General features: G+C 36.1%; 1 protein-coding gene across 1 annotated transcript in view; it reads right to left on the reverse strand.

Annotated features, from left to right (window-relative positions):
- LOC114365211 (neuronal PAS domain-containing protein 4B) overlaps window positions 1-22,338 on the reverse strand; it is a 45,567-nt gene that overhangs the window by 18,251 nt on the left and 4,978 nt on the right. Inside the window, exons 2-7 of the mRNA XM_028321745.1 lie at window positions 20,653-20,834; window positions 19,664-19,737; window positions 18,020-18,109; window positions 17,347-17,535; window positions 16,674-16,858; window positions 6,572-6,678 (exon numbers count right to left, since the gene is read on the reverse strand). Of these exons, the coding sequence (XP_028177546.1) occupies window positions 6,572-6,678; window positions 16,674-16,858; window positions 17,347-17,535; window positions 18,020-18,109; window positions 19,664-19,737; window positions 20,653-20,834 (827 nt within the window). The remainder of the gene's footprint in view (window positions 1-6,571; window positions 6,679-16,673; window positions 16,859-17,346; window positions 17,536-18,019; window positions 18,110-19,663; window positions 19,738-20,652; window positions 20,835-22,338) is intronic.

Consider the following 22,338-nt stretch of genomic DNA (forward strand, 5'->3'; position numbering starts at 1 on the left):
CTCTAATGGAGTAAATATATCGATAGGCCATTCATTGACAGGTCTTTGAAGCCAGACTGGACCATCCCACCATAATGAATGAGAAATCAGCTGAGAAGGTAACATCCCTCTAGATATACAATCACTGGGGTTCTCTTTGCCCGACACGTGATGAAAACAATGAGGCGGTAGATTTTCTTGGATTTTGGCTACTCTGTTACTAACGAAAATAGACCATCTATGAGGAGACGAATGTATCCAAGAAAGTGCTATCGTGGAGTCAGAAAAAGCATAGATTCCTACAATTGGAATGCGCTCGGATATTCTCTCTCGGACTACTCGCACAAGTTTCGAAAGAAGTAAAGCAGCGACGAGTTCCAAGCGTGCTAGCGTTTGGATTTTACTTGGTGAGACTTTAGATTTAGCACATAGAAGCCTGACAACAATATTACCTGCAGGGTCAGTTATGTGTAAATAAATACAGGAACCATAGCCATTGAGACTAGCATCGCAGAAAGCAACAATGTTTACTGCGCAATCCAAGTTAACACCTATATGACGCGGAATACTCATGGTCGAAAGAGCGGGCAAATCTAATAGAAAAGCAGCAAAACGATTTTGAATGGATTCCGGAGGCACTTCATCCCAGTCTATCTTGCTTAACCAAAGTTCCTTAACCAAAATCTTGGCAAACAGGACGACGGGAGCAACTAAGCCGAGAACGTCAAATAAGCGAGCAACCAGAGAAAGAATACTGCGTTTTGTACATTTACTGTCGACTGCGACAGTAGTGAAGGAAAAATTGTCATCAGCAGGTTCCCAGGACAATCCCAGTATTTTAAAATTATTATTACCTGTATCAGAGAAACTGACAGGTGAGCGGTGTGAGTCTGGAAGAGCCTCAAGCAGTGCGGGAGAATTACTTGTCCATTTGATAAGATCAAAGGACCCTAACTTGAACAAATCAATTAAATCGCGGGATAAATTAATTGCGGTCGGTACATCGGGTAACGAATAGACAAAGTCGTCCATGAAAAATTGAGTATTTACTACTTTAGCAGCATCAGGGAAGCGGTCGCTATGGTCGTGCGCTAACTTGCGTATCGTACGCATAGCTATATAAGGACTTGGTTTGAGTCCAAAGGGTAGACTACTAAATTGATAAGTGCGTATAGGTTCTTGAGGATCGAAACGGAAGAGAATTTTCAAATATTTGCGATGGTGTTCATTCACACTTACGCGAAGAAACATTTGTTTTACATCAGCAGTGACTGCAACAGGAAATATTCTGAAGTCTATTAGCAGTAAGAATAGGTCAGACTGTAAGTTCGGCCCAACGTAAAGAATATCGTTAAGTGACAAACCAGATTGAGTTTTACAGCTGGCGTCCAACACGGCGCGAGCGCTGTCCTTTCCAGCTTTAAATACAGCGTGGTGCGGAATGTAGTAACCCTCATCTGAGTCTGCCTCGGGGGCTTCAGATAAATAACCTTGTTGAATATATTCATTTATGGTTTTATTATAGTTTTGACGTAAGCCATCCACTTTGTCAAACTTTCGTTCAAGCATTTGAAAACGTCTATAAGCTACGGAACGGGAATCTCCCAATACAGATGGGTCTTTGCAGAACGGTAAGTNTACCCATTTACCTAACACCCTGTATATTAGATTAAATATGTAAATTGCAAGATAGCACATGACAAATACATAAGATGTCATCGTTTTTGCCTTGAAGTCTGTCCTCCTTAGGTGCATCAATAAAAATACTATACAGGCAAATGGAAAGGCTAATGAACCCATAAATACCAATCTGTCAGTTAAGTTTGGTTAGCTGAAAAGGTACACACCGATCTTTTACGTAGATCGATCGACGTTGAATAGAACGAGATCTAAAGGTGATTCTAATTAATGTCAAATATGCATGCTCATATCGAGATAATGCTACCACTTACCAGATGTATCGTAAGTGATTGTAATGATGAGTCATGGATGGGAAACTAATATTAGCAAAAAAGTTTAATGTATAATAAACTAGCTGACCCGGCGAACTTTGTTCCGCCTTAATGGCAATAAATAAGCAGACTTTTTTTTATAAATTTCGATTGGGATAAAAAGTATCCTATGTCCTTCTCCTGGCTCTAAACTACCTCCCTGACAATTTTCAGCTAAATCGGTTCAGCCGTTCTTGAATTATAAGTGGAGTAACTAACACGACTTTCTTTTATATATATACTAGCTGACCCGGCGAACTTTGTTCCGCCTTAATGGCAATAAATAACGGGATAAAAAGTATCCTATGTCCTTCTCCTGGCTCTAAACTATCTCTCTAACAATTTTCAGCTAAATCGGTTCAGCCGTTCTTGAGTTATAAGTGGAGTAACTAACACGACTTTCTTTTATATAATAGACTAGCTGACCCGGCGAACTTTGTTCCGCCTTAATGGCAATAAATAAGCAGACTTTTTTTTTTAATTTCGAACGGGATAAAAAGTATCCTATGTCCTTCTCCTGGCTCTAAACTACCTCCCTGACAATTTTCAGCTAAATCGGTTCAGCCGTTCTTGAGTTATAAGCGAAGTAACTAACACGACTTTCTTTTATATATATAGATATAGAAGATAATGTTCTTAATCTTTTAATGTTCTAGTATGTATTACAAACACTGCATGTTGTACGAACATGCCATATTAGTGCCTGAATGTAGCTGCACTTTAGGTCCCTTGTGTGCTTACATTTTGCAATAAAAATATTTGAATTAGGTTAGATATTTCTTTATTTATAATACTAAACCGACTTAGGAGAGTCACGAAACAGGATAGTGACTGTCAAATGTAGGTAAAATAACTCAAAAAACCTAATATTTCAGTTTTGTTTTGTAGTTAGTGTCGGTCATCATCATAATTTCGGCCCTTTTTCGGCCACAGAACTACAGAACGTCCACAGCTGAACATAGGCCTCTCCCAATGATTTCCACATCGCCCGGTTGGTAGCGGTCTCAGTCATAAAAACATTGAAATATTATGGCCATATTACTCTCAAATCCTTATTACTTTTGCATATTACTGTTTGAATAATATTATATTTGCTTTATCTTATATCAGATTAGGAGATGAAATAAATCCAACGACGTTTGACACTTGATAGACAAAGAATGGAAAATGCTAACGATCTCAATGATAATTGCAATTAGTTTAACATAATCTATTAAATTACTTCAGAAATGGCGGCTAATACTCTTTATGATCCGCGCTGATAGTTTACTTACTTATTGAATTTACCGTAATAATGTGAACTACGTGTTTTCTTGCAAGTTACTAATAAGTCATTTATTAAAGTATGATGTAATGTAATGTAATCAGGAGCGATCTCATGACTATTAGGAACCCAAAAGATGAGTTTCTTCACGTATGATGAATCATAGAAATAACCTTCGAGATTAATTTTAATAATTGCCTGGACACTTTTTGTAAAAATAGAAATCATATAATCTTATACTTACAATTTTGTAGTAAAATAGCATAATTATTACAACTGCACAAGATGCCACTCTGTTTCAGCTTTATAATATGAGGTCGTCCGAAACTAGGTACGATACCAATCAATATGTAATTCTTAAATAACGATAACACGTTCTAAGAAAACATTTTGCAGTTGAACAGTACGAGCCTTTCAAAAGAATATTGCAAAAACTGGGATATAATGAAACATGGCCTTCATAAAAATAGCAGATCGTCTATCAATGTTATTGTACTGTTCTATTTCTTAGACAATCCTAGTCACATCACTAAAGGTCAACGCACGTGGCCTCGTCCTTGCCTTTCCGATTATCGAATCATTCGAATGATGACTCGAACTCGGTCTCGATTTGCCATCGACAATTTTTACTTTTTAAAAAGACAGGCAAAGGAATATCCGTCTTATGCCGACGTATGAAGTCGATGGATTGACATTCGGAATCGTTGAAATACGTTGCCGAGAGTAATGGGGGTTAATGTTGGTCGATTATTCGTGCAATTTCGTTCTCGACTGTTGGTTTTAGAGTCGGGAGATTGACGACGCTGTGATTGTGCTGAGACTGGCTAACGGGACAGCATAAAGGAAACAACCAGCTCAAAAAAGCTTAATTCTTTGTAGTTTTGAAGACAAATACTAACAAATTGATAGTTTTATAAGATTAATGTTCGAGTTTGAAGTAGAATTTTCAGAAAAGCCTAAGTTTTCAGTTTTTGTTATTTTTCATTACTCTTCTCTACTATGACAAAAATCATAGCAATAATTATAATTAGAAAAATAACAGCAAAGTCAGTATCTAGTCAATCACCAAGTCGTAATCCTATCCTCTCTTGATTCTTATGAGCTTTTCAAAATATTAAAATATTACACGTTCCTCAGCAACATTTGTTTCATCTGTTAAAAGACCTGGCGGTACTCTTTGCGCCATGCTAACAGCCCCGTACGTTTATCGTAGAGCGGTTATTTTGTTTGTCCGTGTGTAAAGTGGGTTTGATTTGTGAGCGCGTTTACTGTGCTCTGCCTACGCTCGGCTTAAACGAATGATATAATGATACCAATGTAAATAGAAATAATTAATTCTCGTGTGAAATGTAATGGCTCAAATTGGCCTGATATCGCATTCACAAACAATTTTAAAACACCAAAACATTTTAGCATTCGGCGAGTTTAATTCTCATTTCACAATGCTTTAAAGTCATGAATATTTAAGATGTCGTAATTCAAAATAATGACAACGAAATAGCAGTTGACAATAATGAGAAGGCAGTTAATTTATTTCTCATCCAATTGCTCAATTTCAGCATCATTATAGTCTCCGCTTTGTGTTTCTGTAATTAATTTATCAGGTATTCTGAAATCGCAAACGTGACAAATAAATATCCGCCATTACGGTCTGACAGCGCTTTATCCCGCTGTGGGTAGTATCACACATGCAATCTCCATGTCACCCGTCACTCGTGCCATCTTCACACGGCTTCATTCGAAAGTGTTCCAATTTTGAATTTGTCCAAAGCACTAAATTCCCGCCACACCGAGTCACGAGTCACGTTTTGAATTTCAAATTTAGAATTTCGCGCCCTCGACGTAAGTTTAGAATTGTTTGTCTATGGTTTGACAGTTAGTGTTGCGAACTGCGAGTACTCGATTCGCCCGATTTAATCGCTCACGTAGTTGGTAAAGCGTCTACACGCGGACGTCACGTTTGATCATCATGTTAACTTTCTCTAACGTGTGACTTAAAAGCGTTTATGTTGTCGTAGGTCAGATATTCCCAACCTTTTTTAATAAAGACCAATTTTAGTAAGAGACTTTACTTGGTAATTTTCTCCGTAGTTGTTTTTAAACGCTTTCCTAGAAATACTTTGACTGCTCACCACTATCATTATACTCCTAGTCATATTAGATCTATCCAGGGATTTAGAATACACGGAATTATAATAAAGAGCATTTTCAGGTTTGCAAAAAACTGTGAGTGCAACTCCTGTCTTGAGATAAAAAAATCAGCTGCAGTATTTTCTTGGAAAATGTATGTTTTTTCCTCATCTTTTATCTGCTACTAAAACAGTGGGCGTTTTGGACATAATCCTACCCATATAAATGATCTTATTATTTTCCCTTTTAGACTAAGTTTGGGAAACTCTGTCGCAGGTTATCGAGATGATCGTAAGTGTTGATGGCTTAATCTGAACGTGCTTTATTTGCAGTACCTTTGTAATTTTGCAATGTTTGACATGATTGTTTATGGTTAAAACATTGTGGTATGTTCTATAGATAAGTTATGGCGGTAGAGTGTAGATGCATATCAACGTGAGAATTAGGTACTAAATCTTACAAAATATGTAGTAGCTATAACACCAAATTCATTCGCTCTATGTATGTCTCTAATGATCTGAGAAAGCCTATCTCCCAAAGTCTTTGGTAAAGTCTGAAGTCATTTTAATTATAAATAACTTGAAAAAATCGAACTATCCAAGGCGGGAATCGAACTCACGACCAGTCATTGCCATCTTGTTAGACATTGGCCAAGTCTATTTTCGCGGATTAAACCTACTCTACTCTCTAATCCTACTTCTAGTAACTTTAGTACTTTTTGATAAATTTTCCTTGCAAAATTATCTGACTTTTCATGAGCTTTATTACCCCATCGTTCATAAGTGCCACTTGTGGTCTAAACTGAATAAATATTTTCGATTTTTTTTTTCTACTTTTTTCTAAGCTCTACTTTCAGGCACCTGCACTAGTAATTAAATTAGGACTTAACACTAAGGCTGAGTTGCACCACCTAACTTTGACCGTATTTATAACGATAACCAGTTCCAGTTTTGTATGGAATTTGACAGAATTTTAACGTTTGTCAAAGTTAAAGTAAGATGGTGCAACCCAGCCTTAGAGCGCTTTCACATTAGGGCGTTAGTAGCGCGACTGCAGCGCGTTTTTATAATGTGAAGGCATGCATCCGCTGTCACATAGTATGAAATTTTCGGGATCGCGTCTGTCGCGCGTTTATCGCGCGTTTGTCGCGCTGCTAAATCGCCTAAAAGTGAAAGCGCTCTTAGTTGTAAGAATGTAAGTGACTTACTTAGTCGATGCTTGCTCTGCGCCTCCTTACAGCAGTCAGGGTGCAGCAGGTGGTACCAGCTGACGCCGTGAAGCGAACTCCTCTCCCAGCCCAGGTGCCATTCGCTACTGGACAAACAGACATGAAGTTAGTACCTATTAATGTTACGAATGGGGGCTACTAGGGCAGATCTTTTGTTGAAAAGTGAGCCGTTTTCGTACCACCATCTATGATAGGTATGGAAATCATATTAGATTTTGATCAAAAACATAAAGTTGAAAAAATACAGGGTGCATAAGAAAAACAGATTCTCTTAATAGTTTCGATACAACTTTTCATAAGAGAGTAAGAGACTGCTAATAATAAGTATTCATCATCATCATCATTTCAGCCATAGGACGTCCACTGCTGAATTTATTGTCCCTCCCCCAATGATTTCCATGTTGACCGGTTGGCACCGTCCTAATAATAATCGATCTTTAATTTGCTAAGCGTTTTTAGCTTTTAACGTTTTCATTTTTAATTTTTGTTCAGGAAATATATTAAACACTTACAAACCTGCAATTAAGCATTATACAATACGATATCAACTGACAGTCAAGTTGGTCATAATAGCTCATAGCAGACAACTTTTGATGGCTGTCTAAATAAAAAAGCTTTTAAAAATAGCCAAACGTTTTGCAATGTGTGTCATTATTATTTTTATCCAGTTGTAAGTAAATATTCCACTCATGAAATAAATGCAAGAGTAAATGACTGATTGACTGCTGTTTTTCTCATTTAAGACACTGAACTAATTTTAATGTATTTTTATTTTAGAGGCAAATAGAGCAGGATATAACTATTTGATTGAGAAATGGAAGTACGAGTATGAGTAATCAACTGAGTATGAGAACGTAAAATTTCTAAAATTAGTCTTAAACACAAGTTTCGGTATAGCTCACAACTTTTTGTTAGATCAAGGAAAGAGAACGAACGAACCCGCGGGCAGAAACTAAATTGTTACAGTTGTAACAGTTAAAGCTAGTACCTACTTAATTACACGTTAAAAAGACCTCGTCATTAAGCGCTAAGCTTAAAGTTATAGTATTGAGGTACTGATCAGTCGCCAGCACATCAAACTACTTTTTTGTTCTAAAAACACTCTTATGTCAACTACATAAAGTGTCTCAGTGTGGAGCTTGATGTGCTGTCGCTAATATATTTCTTTGATACACATTCCAAAGATGCATTCGAGCACGTGCTATTTTAAAATATAATTAGCCTTGATCTATTTTTGAACATAATAATCAAAAATGATTGATGTAATTATAGTGAACTTGACATAAACAAACACTGGGCCACAGACACTATTAATCATAGTACGGTCCTCGTTTCTCAAATTTGCCTGTTTGGAGATATCATTGCCAGTTGTAATAAATAAGTATTTAATGTACCTACCTACTTCCTATAAGTATGTACCTATTAACTTATCTATACTTATAACCGCATACTTGATAGGTATAGGATTTTGTACTAGTCCAGCTTACTGTTAACTTAACTGTTATGAATAATATTTTTGATTATATAGCTATGTTTTACTAAAACCATCATTGTTTTTTCTCTCTTTTTCTTTAAACGTTTTTTCTTTAAATTGTTAGAGAGCATTGGTTTGTTCTCAATCAATTTTACAATTAAGGTGTAATAATATTAATACCTTAAAACTACGTTACGTTTTAGCTCAGACAGTTGTTATACCACGCGCGTCAATCATCATTTTTCTTATGCTGTACTAAAGTGCTTACACTTAAAAAATAATAGAGCATTTAAATGATTATTAAATAACCGTTTGGTAACTCCTTGTTAATGGTGGTCTTAATATTATTATACGTTTTGTTGATTCATCCTAGTACATCGAACTAGTCGTGCGTATGCTTCGGTAAGGTTATAATTGATATCGTTTTAATAAGTAGGTAAATGTTTTTATTAATATTGCATCCGCAATCATAACTAAATCGAAATATCACTACTTCTTCCTGATAACTCCCCTTAATTTAATATCACATTTGGCGATAATTTACCTATATCACATTCTCAAAAAAGCTTAAAACCTTAAATCTTGCAACGGAGGCAAGTCGATATTATATTTTGAACTCCAGCTATATTTTTCTGATCGAGTTCGTTGCTAGTTCCAAGATAGTAACCTATCCTTGGGAGTACTCAACCTTCATTGGTTGGGTTTCAATGAAGGCTAACTTGTAGGTATTGGTTAAACAGAAGTTGAAATGCGGAAAAAGAGAAGTGGGATTAGCTTATTTTTCACCATCAATCCCTAATTTTTAAGTGACCTTTATGGTAACACATACCTAACAGGCATTTTGTTTTCAAAGGGGTCATTTAAAAATTAGGGATTGATGGTGAAAACGGACATTAGTCTCGTACCTATATACTTTCTCCTTCATCTTTTGTGTTATAAATATGGGCTTTAACGTATCCACGAATTACTTTTAATGTTAATAAAGTGTCATTTTTTGTAAAAATATGGGCTATTTCGGCTACAAAAATTTATATTCTGATATGTTATCGACTGTACATGGTCATAATGCTTAAGACAGAGGCAAAGAAAACAATCACAAGGAGATTAGCCAATTTATCGATACATAATAACCACTTAGGCGCCGGTAAACGCTTCCAGGGTCAGCCGTTGAGTGTGTAAATGACGCTTGTTTTTTAAACTTGAGCTTTAATTTTTTGTGGTGTAAAAGCTTTGTTACTATAAATGTGATTAAATTTAATTTTCATATGGTATTGTAGAGTGAATGAAATAATTTTTAATAAAAAATATTACTGACAACTGTTCAGAGTCGATTATTTCTAATTCAATAATATGATGATTGATTCTTCGGATTTTATTAATATTAAAAAGATAACCAACAATATAAAGCATGATTTTTAAATCTTGTAGTAATTTATTAAATTGAAGCTGACTAGGTGTAGTTTGCGTTAAATGTCTCACGACACCATTTTGACCGGGATCTTAGAATTCCGCATTTTCGTTCTATCTCTTAGACGTTACGTCTGTAGGTAGCTGAATTGATGTCATCATAAAGTTATCCATCTAATCGAAAAGCCGGTCTCCTGGACTATCCATCAATCGGGGAGCGATGCGAGCTTTTACACGACATGACTTGTTTGAGCAAAAGCGCATTTTAAATTGCAAATCAAACTTGTATTTTCGAAAAATCACAGGATAGGCGATTACCTATCTCCAAGGTCTATCAAATATAAGGTATTAAATATTGTCTTGAATATACACATTTTATAAGAGATAAACGACCATCATATATGACAATGATAATAAATTATACCTACACTTGTCCCTAGCGGGAATCGAGAGCGATCATCGATTCACTCTGAAATAGATTTAGAGTAGACGCATGCCGTTGATTTTTAGTTGGCCGATAGTTGTGCCCGATTTTAAATTGTATGAAGAATCGGCCAAATCGAATCGGCGTAGTGTGCGCACTCCCATACATGCCCATACTAATCAACTGCCCGACTAAACTATCGACCGACGAAAAATCAACGGTGTGCGCCTACTCTTAAGAGCGAAATAATAAAAGTTCAAAGTTAGCTAAAGCCCAAAAAGTTCATAAAAATCATTTATTTTCCACAAATACACTTTTAAAAAGCGCTCTAATACCTCCTAGTGTTTAGCGCTACCACTGTTTTGGCACAATAAATGGTCTAGTGCTGAGAAGTGGCGCAAGAAAAAAATCGTACTTTTAGCGTATCGTGTAAAGGCCCCAAACATTGATCTTTCACCCTGTGGGAGTCTGCTATCACCATAGGCTTCTTGGTGACACGGCACAGTGTTTTATTTTGGCTTAGAAGCGGACATCCCTGTTTTATTAATTCAATCGTTAGATATTACTATTATGTATACAATTGATGAAGGAACTAGTAGTTGTATTTGTTTAGTTTCGAAGAAATATTCGATTTTGTGATTTTATAAAAAAAACTGTTTTAGAAGCATATTTTCTAAAAAAATTACATTAAGTCAGAATTTTGTAAATAAATTTACCTATCACTATAACGTCTACCTTTATGTGAAAATAAATGGTTATTGCTGCAGTAATTTAGGAATTATTTAATAATTTATGATTTTCAGAAAACATTTTTTTCTCTGTTGTCCTAGAAAAATGGCAGCTAGACTTACTTTATATTGATGCATGATATAATTATCTATAATACCTGAAAATATTACTTGCCTATCCCGTGGAAGTTCGAAGATATTTTAATTTCTATGAGTTTAGAAGATTTATATGTAAATAGGGTTGTCATCTAAATATTTTTTAGTTTTTTAAATGCCGTCCGTAACAATACGGTTTTAATGCCTTTGTTAGATAACTATTGAAATTCATTGCTTTTACCATTATTAATTTGTCTGGTCGAGTTTGATAATTATAGAGTTGGCCCTGTGGCGGCTTATTGGAAATCCTATCGTTTTCGAAACATCGATATATATGTTGCAGTCAAAACTCATAATCGATCAAAACCACTTTTGACTGCAAATTTCAGTTAATAGTGGTTTTGACCGATGGCCTTAGTCAATATTACTTTTGACAAATTTTTCTAGTCGTATCATCGAACTTCCACGGGATAGGCAAGTAATATTTTCAGGTATTATAGATAATTATATCATGCATCAATATAAAGTAAGTCTAGCTGCCATTTTTCTAGGACAACAGAGAAAAAAATGTTTTCTGAAAATCATAAATTATTAAATAATTCCTAAATTACTGCAGCAATAACCATTTATTTTTACATAAAGGTAGACGTTATAGTGATAGGTAAATTTATTTACAAAATTCTGACTTAATGTATTTTTTTTAGAAAATATGCTTCTAAAACAGTTTTTTTTATAAAATCACAAAATCGAATATTTCTTCGAAACTAAACAAATACAACTACTAGTTCCTTCATCAATTGTATACATAATAGTAATATCTAACGATTGAATTAATAAAACAGGGATGTCCGCTTCTAAGGCAAAATAAAAGACTGTGCACGGCAGATAGTAAATACATTAATTCCAGCTGCTTTGTAAAGCAATAAACAGTGCAGATATTTTAATAGCGCCCCACTCCCACGGATTTGAGCCTGATGCCCCTAATAAGTCAGGTAATCTATGGTACTTTGTAAATTGCTATGGTAAATTTATATTTAGTGGAAAATAAAACAGATAGACAGACGACAGGACATAAACTATAACTGTAACGTTTTTCTCGTAGTAATGGATGCGGTGCAATATGAGAGACAATTTAAAAATGCAAGATGCGAAAGATTAGAATACATTAAGATTTGAAAAGCCATGTGGTACTAAAACAAAGTTTGGAACATGGACTGAAAGAATAACGTGACAATAATTAATTACGAAGAAAACGAACTTTATCAATAGACAGTTTGACACCATACCCCAATAATTCGAAACCACAACTGTTTTAAAAAGACTCTTCATTCTGGTCTTAAAAACCTAATTTATTTTAAATTACCTGTAAATTTCGATTTTTGTTCGAATTGTAATTGAAAAAAGTAGTTTAATTGGATTGACAAAATAGTGACGTCACTTGCTTGTAGTGCCATACAAAATCTATGGGAGAGTTTCGTTTTGACAGTTTTAAAAAGTACGTCAATTGACTGTGGTGTCAACATGATCTACCATAGTATTTTAATCGTATGGTGAAGCCTATCAAAGTTTTAATACATTTGAAAGAAAGAAAGGACATCATCCATTTTGGTCCAAAATCAAAAGTGCCGGCCAAAAAATAAAAGTGCTGTATTCTGACAGATTACGTCCATTTTAGCATTTGTTACTATGGCACCAAAGCTGTAGCACCACTGTGCATCGTAGTATTTGAGATTAAAGTCATCCACGTTTCATATATTTTTAGAACGGACGTATTCTGTCAGAATACAGTACTTTTTTTTTATTGGCCGACACTTTTGATTTTGAACAAAAAATGTATGAATCGTCGATGAATTTTAGATCTCAAATACTCGACGCACAGTGGTGCTACAGCTTTGGTGCTATAGTAACAAATGCTAAGGCGGACGTATTCTGTCAGGATACAGCACTTTTTATTTTTTGGCCGACACTTTTGATTTTGAACAAAAAAGTATGAATCGTCGATAACTTTTAGATCTCAAATACTCGACGCACAGTGGTGCTACAGCTTTGGTGCCATAGTAACAAATGCTAAGGCAGACGTATTTTGTCAGAATACATCACTTTTTTTTTGTTGGCCGGCACTTTTGATTTTGGACCAAAAGTATACGAAACGTGGATGATGTCCTTTTATTTAGTCCAAAATCCTTACACTGCAACAAATTGTTCGAGTAAAGACACAATTACGTAAGCAATTACTTTAGCATTTACTTTTTAAAAGTCGCTCAACATTATAAAATTCTGCAACAAACTTACACACCGTAAATAAAAATAATACATACACACGTCACTCGTATAATCTAAGCGTTGAGCTGACTATTTGAAGTCACAATAAACAATGGTATTGTAGCTGTCGCCAGAGCCCGTCCATCAAAAGCAGATGGGACGGCTCTATTGAGCCATTTCATATTCATACAACGAGCGAGGTGACAAAAAACAGCAAAATGGAAAGAGGATTCCGTAGTATTGCAAGAACCACCACCCTGTTTTCTTGAATAATGTCTGTCTGTTGGTCGAAAATAGTTTCGAAAAGCCAAACGAAATAGAAAATAAGGACCAAAACAAAGCTCTAAGATTTGGTTTCTGAATTGAGATTTCCAGCTTGAGCTTACTTGTCTTATTTTTTAGATAATCAGAAGATAAATACGCTCAAATCAAAAACCTGAATTCTAAATATTAAAATATCGTTTATTACCTAAACGTTGATGTCTAAAAATATGGTAGTTGGGTACAGAACCCCATCATCTGTCATAAGTTATTTTCTGAACTTTAACGAAGTGAAAATAAGATGTTCATTGTAAAGAAATAACTGAAAGTTATGGAGTCACGAGGAAATATATTTCACAGTCATTAATATAAGTAATAAGAGAAAAATACGTTTGTCTCTGAATGCTGAACGGTTATCATGTTACAATGTTGCTCGAAGACATTCGATTTAATATGATGTCCTTTATGATTTAGTATGAAGCAGTAATTTATATTAACTATAGCAACATTTTCTTATTTTATTGGATATATTTCATTGTCTTCATCATCACTTTATTTTCCACTGCAGGTGCGAGGCAAGTGCAGGTTTTGACTTACATTCCTCACGCTGCTGCTTTGAATGTCTTATCAATTCTTCTAATTCATTTTTTTCTAAGCACATGTGCTAAATCAATTTTTGTGTCACACTTCATCAGGTTGAAGCACGAATGGAAGGTTCGTGAACTTTGGTTTCAGCCCCAGTACTTCTTCGTCGTACCTGTCTAATTTATATTTTTTTATATGTATACATCCGGAGGGTGATTGCATTAATCAACCAGGTTTTGTCTTCTTTTACAAGCTTTTATTAACTCTATTACTGGTCTGGTAAATTCGTGGACTCTGGGTCACAAGTTTAAGAATAGGTAGAACTGATATAAGGCTTTTTTGAAATAGTGTCAGAAAATCAGAAGCAGCTGTCATTATACACATGTATAATGTGAGTATATTCTGATGTCCACCGGCTGGAGGGCAATACGTCTGTGGTAACAGCTCGTCACCTGGTCGGAAGCTGGCTTTGCATACAATGACAGACGGACGAGCTACTGGCCGCTTTTATATTTATAGCCCGGGTGCACGAATCTATGAATAGATCAAACTTTCATGTTTCGGATTAAATTATGGAGTCAATATTTGATTTTTGGAATTGTACAGGAGAGATTTACGACTAAAGCGTCAAAAAGCAATTTCTCCGTTAATTATTTGAATAATTGTGCAAAAATACAAAACTTTAAAAATTTCGATTCAAATTGTATAAATTAAAATTGTCTTAGCGAAAATTATGTCAGTAGATCATTATCATCATCATCATTTCAGCCACAGGACGTCCACTGCTGAACATAGGCCTCCCCCAATGACTTCCACATCGCACGGTTGGTAGCGGCCTGCATCCAGCGCCTTCCTGCTACCTTTATCAGGTCGTCGGTCCACCTCAGTAGATACTATCGACATTTACTAACATGATTGTGCAGTAAGATCCTGTTTGCTTAACTATAACAACATCCTTGCTATTTAACATTTATCCTTTGGATTGTCCAGTAATTTTGTAACAAAAAGTAACAGGTTTTTTAACTACAAAATCGAATTGAAGTCCAACTCACATTACATTTAAAGATCCTTGACATATCAATATTTTTAACGCTTTCTGATAGATCTAGTTCAAGTAAGTCACAGGAGCATAGGACAATGAGAACAAACAACACATCTGTTTAATAAAACCGAGACTAAGTCATTTTGAATAGGATTTTGAACAATACAGTCAAGCCTAGGGTTGCCACACGTTTTCACTAGCTATTTTACATACAAATTTTTAAATTAAGACGTAGAAAGCTATCCAAATTGGTGCTAAGTCACAATCTAAATAACCTAATTGAAATTTGTTTACTTAAAGTTTTAAATTTATTATTATGCACTATCCAACTATAACTGTCTGATAGCGATGTAGTTTTAGAACTTCCTATAGCGTAAATAAATAAGAATCTTAAGATTGGTATTAAGGTATCTGAAAATTGGAGTTACTCCCAAATAATGAGAAAGATAGTTCTAGAGACGTTATTGATGTACATTCCGGACATAGAGATACGGCAAATGATCGCTTACATTTACAAAACTGGCTGTTCTATTTGTGAAATTGCTGAGTCGAGTTTAAACGAGATCAAAACTGAGTAATAGCCCGAATGACCTTTGTGCCTTCGAATATTACCGGTTCACAACTATCAGGTATCGGGTCCAATACCAAGAATTAAAAACGTTTTGACTCCACTCTAAGAGGTTAGAGCCTGCGGCCTCAGAATGAGTTATTGCATTTCATACGCCGTAATAGTTGTCATGCACTGAAATATGGGTAGGAAATGTTTTATGTTAAACTAATAGGTAGTTAGAAATTGCACAGGTAGAGGTCATTGGTTATTGTCTGAAGCTTTATTAGTTCGGGTCGGATTTTGCCGTCTTCAGTGGTAGATCTCAATGAAGTCTTCTGCACAACTTTCGCAACGGGACCGTCAGGGCTGATCCAAGTACTTAATTTTTTGACATTAAAAAAACTCTGGTACAAATAAATCAGATCGGAGAATCTTATTAAAACCGAAACCAGGATTACCGGCAAAACACCAGGACATAGTCCAATAATTTAGCAAGGTCAAGTGGCACAGGTGGAATAAACGAGTTCTAGAACGTCTCAGTAAACAGCGTAGGAAAGCAATCTGCTTGGGGGACTGACGTCAAAAAAGATAGGAGCTTACATCGAGGGAGGCTTACATCCAGATGACCGTGATGAGGATGCGTTTGCCGTCAGATAGCCCCTCATAATGCAGGTATGGTTCTCATAGCTAGGTTCTGGAGTGGAGGCCGCGTACCGGAAAACGCAGCGTGGGACGTCCACCCACAAAGTGGACCGACGACATCATAAAGGTAGCAGGAAAGCGCTGGACGCAAGCCGCTACCAATCGGGGTTACATGGAAAGCATTGGGGGAGGCCTATGTTCAGCAGTGGACGTCCTATGGCTGAGATGACGATGATGATGATGATGATGAATGCAGGTATGACATGTAGTCCCTCGGAGCAGGACTACCCACAGACATTGTCGATCAAGAGCGACTTACTTGGCGTCGATGTGCAGGATCTTCTTGTCCACGACTGTCTTCATGGGCCAGGAACACCGGCTCGTTGCGGCTGCACAGTGGAGGTATGACACGTAGTCCCTCGGAGCAGGACTACCTACAGACATTGTCGATCAAGAGCGACTTACTTGGCGTCGATGTGCAGGATCTTCATGTCCACGACTGGCTTCATGGGCCAGGAACACAGGCTCGTTGCGGCTTCACAGCGGAGGTATGACACGTAGTCCCTCGGAGCAGGACTACCCACAGACATTGTCATCAAGAGCGACTTACTTGGCGTCGATGTGCAGGATCTTCATGTCGACGGCGTGCACGGTGGTGAAGACGTTGGTGGCGCCGTGCACGACGCACTCGCGCGTCTCGGGCATGGCGAGCGGCGTGCACGCGGCCAGGAACACCGGCTCGTTGCGGCTGCACAGCGGCAGGTATGACACGTAGTGCCCTCGGACTAGCACCACCTACAAATAAATTAAAGATTAGACATTTACCCTTGGCCTTGGTCACTAGACTTATTGACGTCCACCCACAAGGTGGATCGAGGAACACATAAAGGAAGCAAGAAGGCACTGGGTGCAGGTCACAAGCAATCGGGCGATGTGGAAATCATTGGGGGAGGGCTATGTTCAGCAGTGGACGTCCTGTGACTGAAATGATGATTGTGGTACATGTTATGTAGAAGTAATGAGAGGCACCATGTAACAGACTGGGCGGGAGCTAGTAACATGCTCTGCGTCAGGTAAATTAAAATTAGGCAGACTAATAAAAAGGATAAATCCAATAAAGTAGAAATTTAAATGTAAATGCGATATGTGATTGATTAAAATTTCATCAGTTTTGTTAATATTCTGTAAATCTATATTAATATTCCCCTGATGTTACAGACGCTGCCAATTTTCAGGAATAAATTTTTTTTCAGTTTCAAATTTATTCTTAGAATTATACTTACTTTCTGGTCCCCAAATCGCATCTGTCTCCTGGCGTTCCTAGAGACGTTCATCCTACAGAAAAAATGTCTATTCTTTGGTTCGTTGTCAGTCTCGGTGTTGTCAGCTCTGTTGAGCTCCATCTGCACCGTCTGGTGGTCCTGCCGGTCGATGATGTCGTACACACTGTCCCCGTGGATAAGGAGGTCTTCCTGGAAAGGAAGTTAGCATGAAAATGCTGCGACATGTGTCACTGATTTGCATTGAATATGTACTTTTGGTGTATGAGTACACTTCCTTAAATTATAGTTTTCTTATTAAATTGGGCGCGGGTTCCAAGCTAGTAGCTAGTCCCCCCGAGCTATTTAATCTATATTATGTCAAACTGAAAATCTGGGTTCCAATCGTGGGAAAGAGAGGGTTAGTTAATTTTCCATTAGTATGTTCATAAAGTGTTTTAATTTAGGTACACTTTATTTTCAATTAATTTTAATGAAACAAAGAACGGAAAATATCTCAAACTCCCTGTATGCCCTTTTCAGGAATGTTTTTATCTAGGGAGACTGACTTATGGATTTCACTAAAACATCATTCAGAGGAACATTAGGTCATTACCATAATAAGTAAGTTACATAAACACAACATCAAAAATATTAATATAAATAAAAATAACCAAGTTAAAATCAATATACAAACCATAGAGTGTCCTAAATATTCTGCCGCATTTTCCGATATGTACAATAGTTTTCCATTCTGTGTCATCATCATCATGAACCCGTTCATTGCCTGAAAGAAAATCATTGCTATAGCGTAATGAGTACATACATTGTAATTATTTAAATAAATCAACTTGAATTGAGATCAAAACAGCAAACATTTAGGCTGAGTTGCACCACCTGACTTTGACCGTAACTATGACGTTAACGGTGTTTTTTGTATGGAGTTTGACAATTTTTTGACGTTTGTCAAAGTTAAAGTAACATGGTGCAACCCAGCCTTAGATATATAATTGATTTAGTAAGTTTAGTAAGTTTTCTAGTACGCTAATACTAAAGTATTAAAAATGCTCTGCGAATAAATGACTGTCACAAAATATTGAATACGTTAGCGTCAATGCCAATCATAATAGCACGACTGCGCTAGTAGAATTTTTTCATCGCTAAGTTTGTAAGCCCGGATCAAAATATTATCTTTTGACTCTATTTGCTCGACATCTTAATCAACAAATATTTTATTAACAAAGTTCCGTTCCATACAGAGTAAAGCTTATTTTAACTTTAAGTTAAGCAGTGCGGCCCCTTATCTAAGTTGTAGTTGTTGCGATTTTGGCACAAAAATATACATTAATTCTGTACTAGGCATTACGTTAAAAAGTATGAAAATCTCGAATATTGACTGAGAGCAAACTTCACAGTAGATATTATTAAACTGTGACCGTGATTCCATTTGCAATATAATACAGTTCTAACTAAAATGCAAATAATACGTAGCACTTAAATAAACAAATTCACACGGCCATTACGTTTGTAGGACAGTCAGCATCCGAAAAAGCACTAAAACTTGACACTGAAATCTTTTTCAATCAGGTCCTATATAATACTTGCAAAAGCTTGATACTAAAGCTTTACTAAATCTTGATCTTATAAATAAAGTAATTCAAATACATAATTATTTTGTCAATTAATCATTTAGGTCTTGTAAAGTCTACACTTCTGAAAGAGTTAATAATTCAGAAGCAAACACTCAATGTGGTAAATATTGTAATGTTCGTAATGTACCCATGCTTCATGCTTTTGCTTCTGACTGTACTCTATTTTCAGCAAAGAATAGAATATTTCTGTATTTCACGGTTTGTTATTTTTCTAAAACATTTCCTTGCTTCACTTATTGTGATTTACAGGCTATTTTTTACCTAAATCATTATAATACACATTCAAGTAACCTTGCATTTAATTGTGTAAACTACATAAATGTGTGTAAGTAAATGATGTTATTAGATCTTTTAGATACCAAATTAATCTAAGTCCACTCTCACTCTATTTATAAGAATACACTTTTAGGCTGGGTTGCATCATCTTACTTTGACTTTAACAACCGTCAAAAATCTGTCAAGCTCCATACAAAAAAACACCGGTTATCGTTATAGTTACTGTTAAAGTTAGGTGGTGCAACTCAGCCTTATAGTTTCAAAACTTTGGGACCCAAATCTTTTGAGAAAACAGATTGTAACAGATCACAAAATCTGTTCAGTACAGATATCTTTAAAAGTGTACTGAAAAACCCTTCTTATCTTTCCACTACAAAATGTTTATCATGGCGCTCGTAAACTGAAAAAAATACCTTTGAAAATCCAATATTGGGAGTGGGTGTTGGTTGTTCTTGATACTGATAGCTGAAGTCGTGACTTTTGAACACTAAAACAAAAGAAAGACTTTGTTATGGCCGGAGTAATAGCAAAGTGCGATAAGATAAACAACTAAACGCATTTAAAACGTCTTAATACGACGATTCGTGACAGAAGGTGAACTGCCAGGGTTTGGGAGACCGATGTGACGGATAAAAACGTGATGGGTATAAAATTTGGAGCATGGGAAAGATTCGGGGAAAATTTTCGGGGATGGGAATGATGGGTCCATGTAATGTTATCTAGATGCGCGCTAAACGTTTAGAAAAGGCTCTGATATAATCTGAAATACAGTACATTTTGTCTATGTATTAAGATTAAAACATAGGAACTCAGTTATCGGTCCAGTATCTGGTTTATTTACGAGTAGTAGATTATTTCCTTGAACTGTTGCATAAGTTCAGGAAAATAGTGTAGTTAGGAAAAATTAAAATTAATAATAGTCTATCGGTTGTCCTTATTTATGAGGGAAAGTTATTATAACTTACTTAACTATATAACAACACAGTCATGCGCTGTGTACTTAGAAAAAAATATTTTTATTTATTTATCATTATCATCAAATACATGAGATAAATAAATACATATTCATAAATGAGAAAACCTCGGTTTGGTACCTTGTTTAATCTAACAGATGATCAGTGTGCTTACCATGAGTTTACGTTAGGTGAGCTCGCTAGCGAATACGTCAAAAAATCTATGAAGATTTTATTACTTGAAAGTAGCCGCTAGGGGCGCTGCACAATATGTCATACATTTAAATGACATTTTTTTACGCAGTCGCTAGCGAGCACACCTAACGTAAACTCATGGTAAGCACAGTTGTTATACAAAATAGTAGGGAAAATAAAGCAAGGGTTTAAATGATGTTTTTAACAGATATGAAAGTTGAGATCTTAGGTTCCAGATATTTAGGAAACCTTACCTTGCTGGAAATAATTCATCTTCCTAACGTACACGCAGACCAAAGCCATGAGTTGCAGCTGTGACAGCCTCTGCCTGGTGGAGGGGGGGAGGGGCAGGAGATCCCGGAGGTTCGAGATCTCCGCGTTGATGAGGTCCCGGCGCATCTTGCTCGCGCCTTTGGTGGATTTTGTGGGTTCGAACCTGGAATATTTTGGGAGTTAGGTCTGTTGTTGTGCTTTAGTAGACTTAATTGTAACTTTAATTATCTATTCATACATTAAACACATGTGTCAATGGTAAATTAAGAGGGTCGTCCCATTACTACAGGAGTGCAGAATCCTAATAAAATTTGGATGTCTGGATAGATGTTTGTTACTCTTTCACGCAAAAACTACTGAACGGATTTTGATGAAACTTTACAGTATAATAATACTTATATAATAAACAATAGTTTATAACCAAGAATAACATATTAGGCTATAATTAATGACGATCGACGACAAAATAAATTGCACGCGGGTGAAGCCGCGGGTAAAAGCTAGTCTATTCATACATTAACACGTGTGCCATTGGTTTTGTGAAACTCGTCCCATCACTACAGGAGTGCAGAATATGAGATATTTTCGCACATTACATTTCGCATTGAGCAGTGTGAGCTGCAACTACGAGTTCTTGGAATCGTAAATATTATTAAAATTTCAAAGTTTTAGACATTTTGTCACTGTTAAAGTAATTAGTAGAACGCATTGCATTACATTCATAACGAGTTTTATTCACATGAATGCAGGAATCGATCTACATTGATACCTATTTAAACAATATCATCTCACACTTTCCTTATACGTCATCGTCAATTGCAACATAATTGCATTCGCTTACGCATTCAGATCCAACGTCAGATTGCTGTCATTACAATATCCTTTAAAATAAGGATATTCAAATGGAATCGATGGTTTTTCTAGGATTCGTAGACAATGCGCGGATACTGGGTTCCGGACAGATGTACTTTGAGTTGCGCCGGCGCAGTCGCGGATCTTGGAAGGATGTGTTGATTTATTGGGGAGAGTGTGAACTATATTATGCTAATTTGGACTTTTATTGTATAATAATTAACTAGTTGAGAGTTTTGAAAGAGATTTAGAAGTCGGAGATCAGAAATAATATTAGCTAGTGGGTTAGGTGTATTAGTTTAAAAAAGGTTCATATGAAAGCTCAAAACTTTATTTCGACTGTAAGTTGATTGACTAATTTTGACTTTTCATAAACTCTCTGATGTCTAAATGACGCAATAAATATATTATAAGTGTAAAGATTACAAACTGTTGACTGCTAAGCTAATTTAGAAATTAATGAGAGCTCAGTAAAACTGACTTAGAGGAAGGAATATAAACGTATACCTACCTAATTAGAAATCCGCTGTGTTTTCATTCTTAGATCAAATAATCCAGAAATTAATCCAATAGATAAACATTTTAATTTTTAACCCACTAAAAGTAATTAATTCCTTGGGCACCTATCTACTAATTCATGATAAATATTTATCAATCGGTTCGATTAAACAATCGTATTGAGCATTAAAATATTTTTTCCGGTGAAAACTGTCAAAAAGCAAAGACCGATTCATTAGTAACAAAAAACAAAGGAAGTTTCGTTCCGGCACCGGCGCGCGCGCGTCTTTCATCTCTTTGGGAGTCCTGGCGGCTTC

Source organism: Ostrinia furnacalis, unplaced genomic scaffold (assembly GCF_004193835.3).
Source record: "Ostrinia furnacalis isolate ACB-3 unplaced genomic scaffold, ASM419383v2 OfSCF7574, whole genome shotgun sequence".
Lineage (NCBI taxonomy): Eukaryota > Metazoa > Arthropoda > Insecta > Lepidoptera > Crambidae > Ostrinia > Ostrinia furnacalis.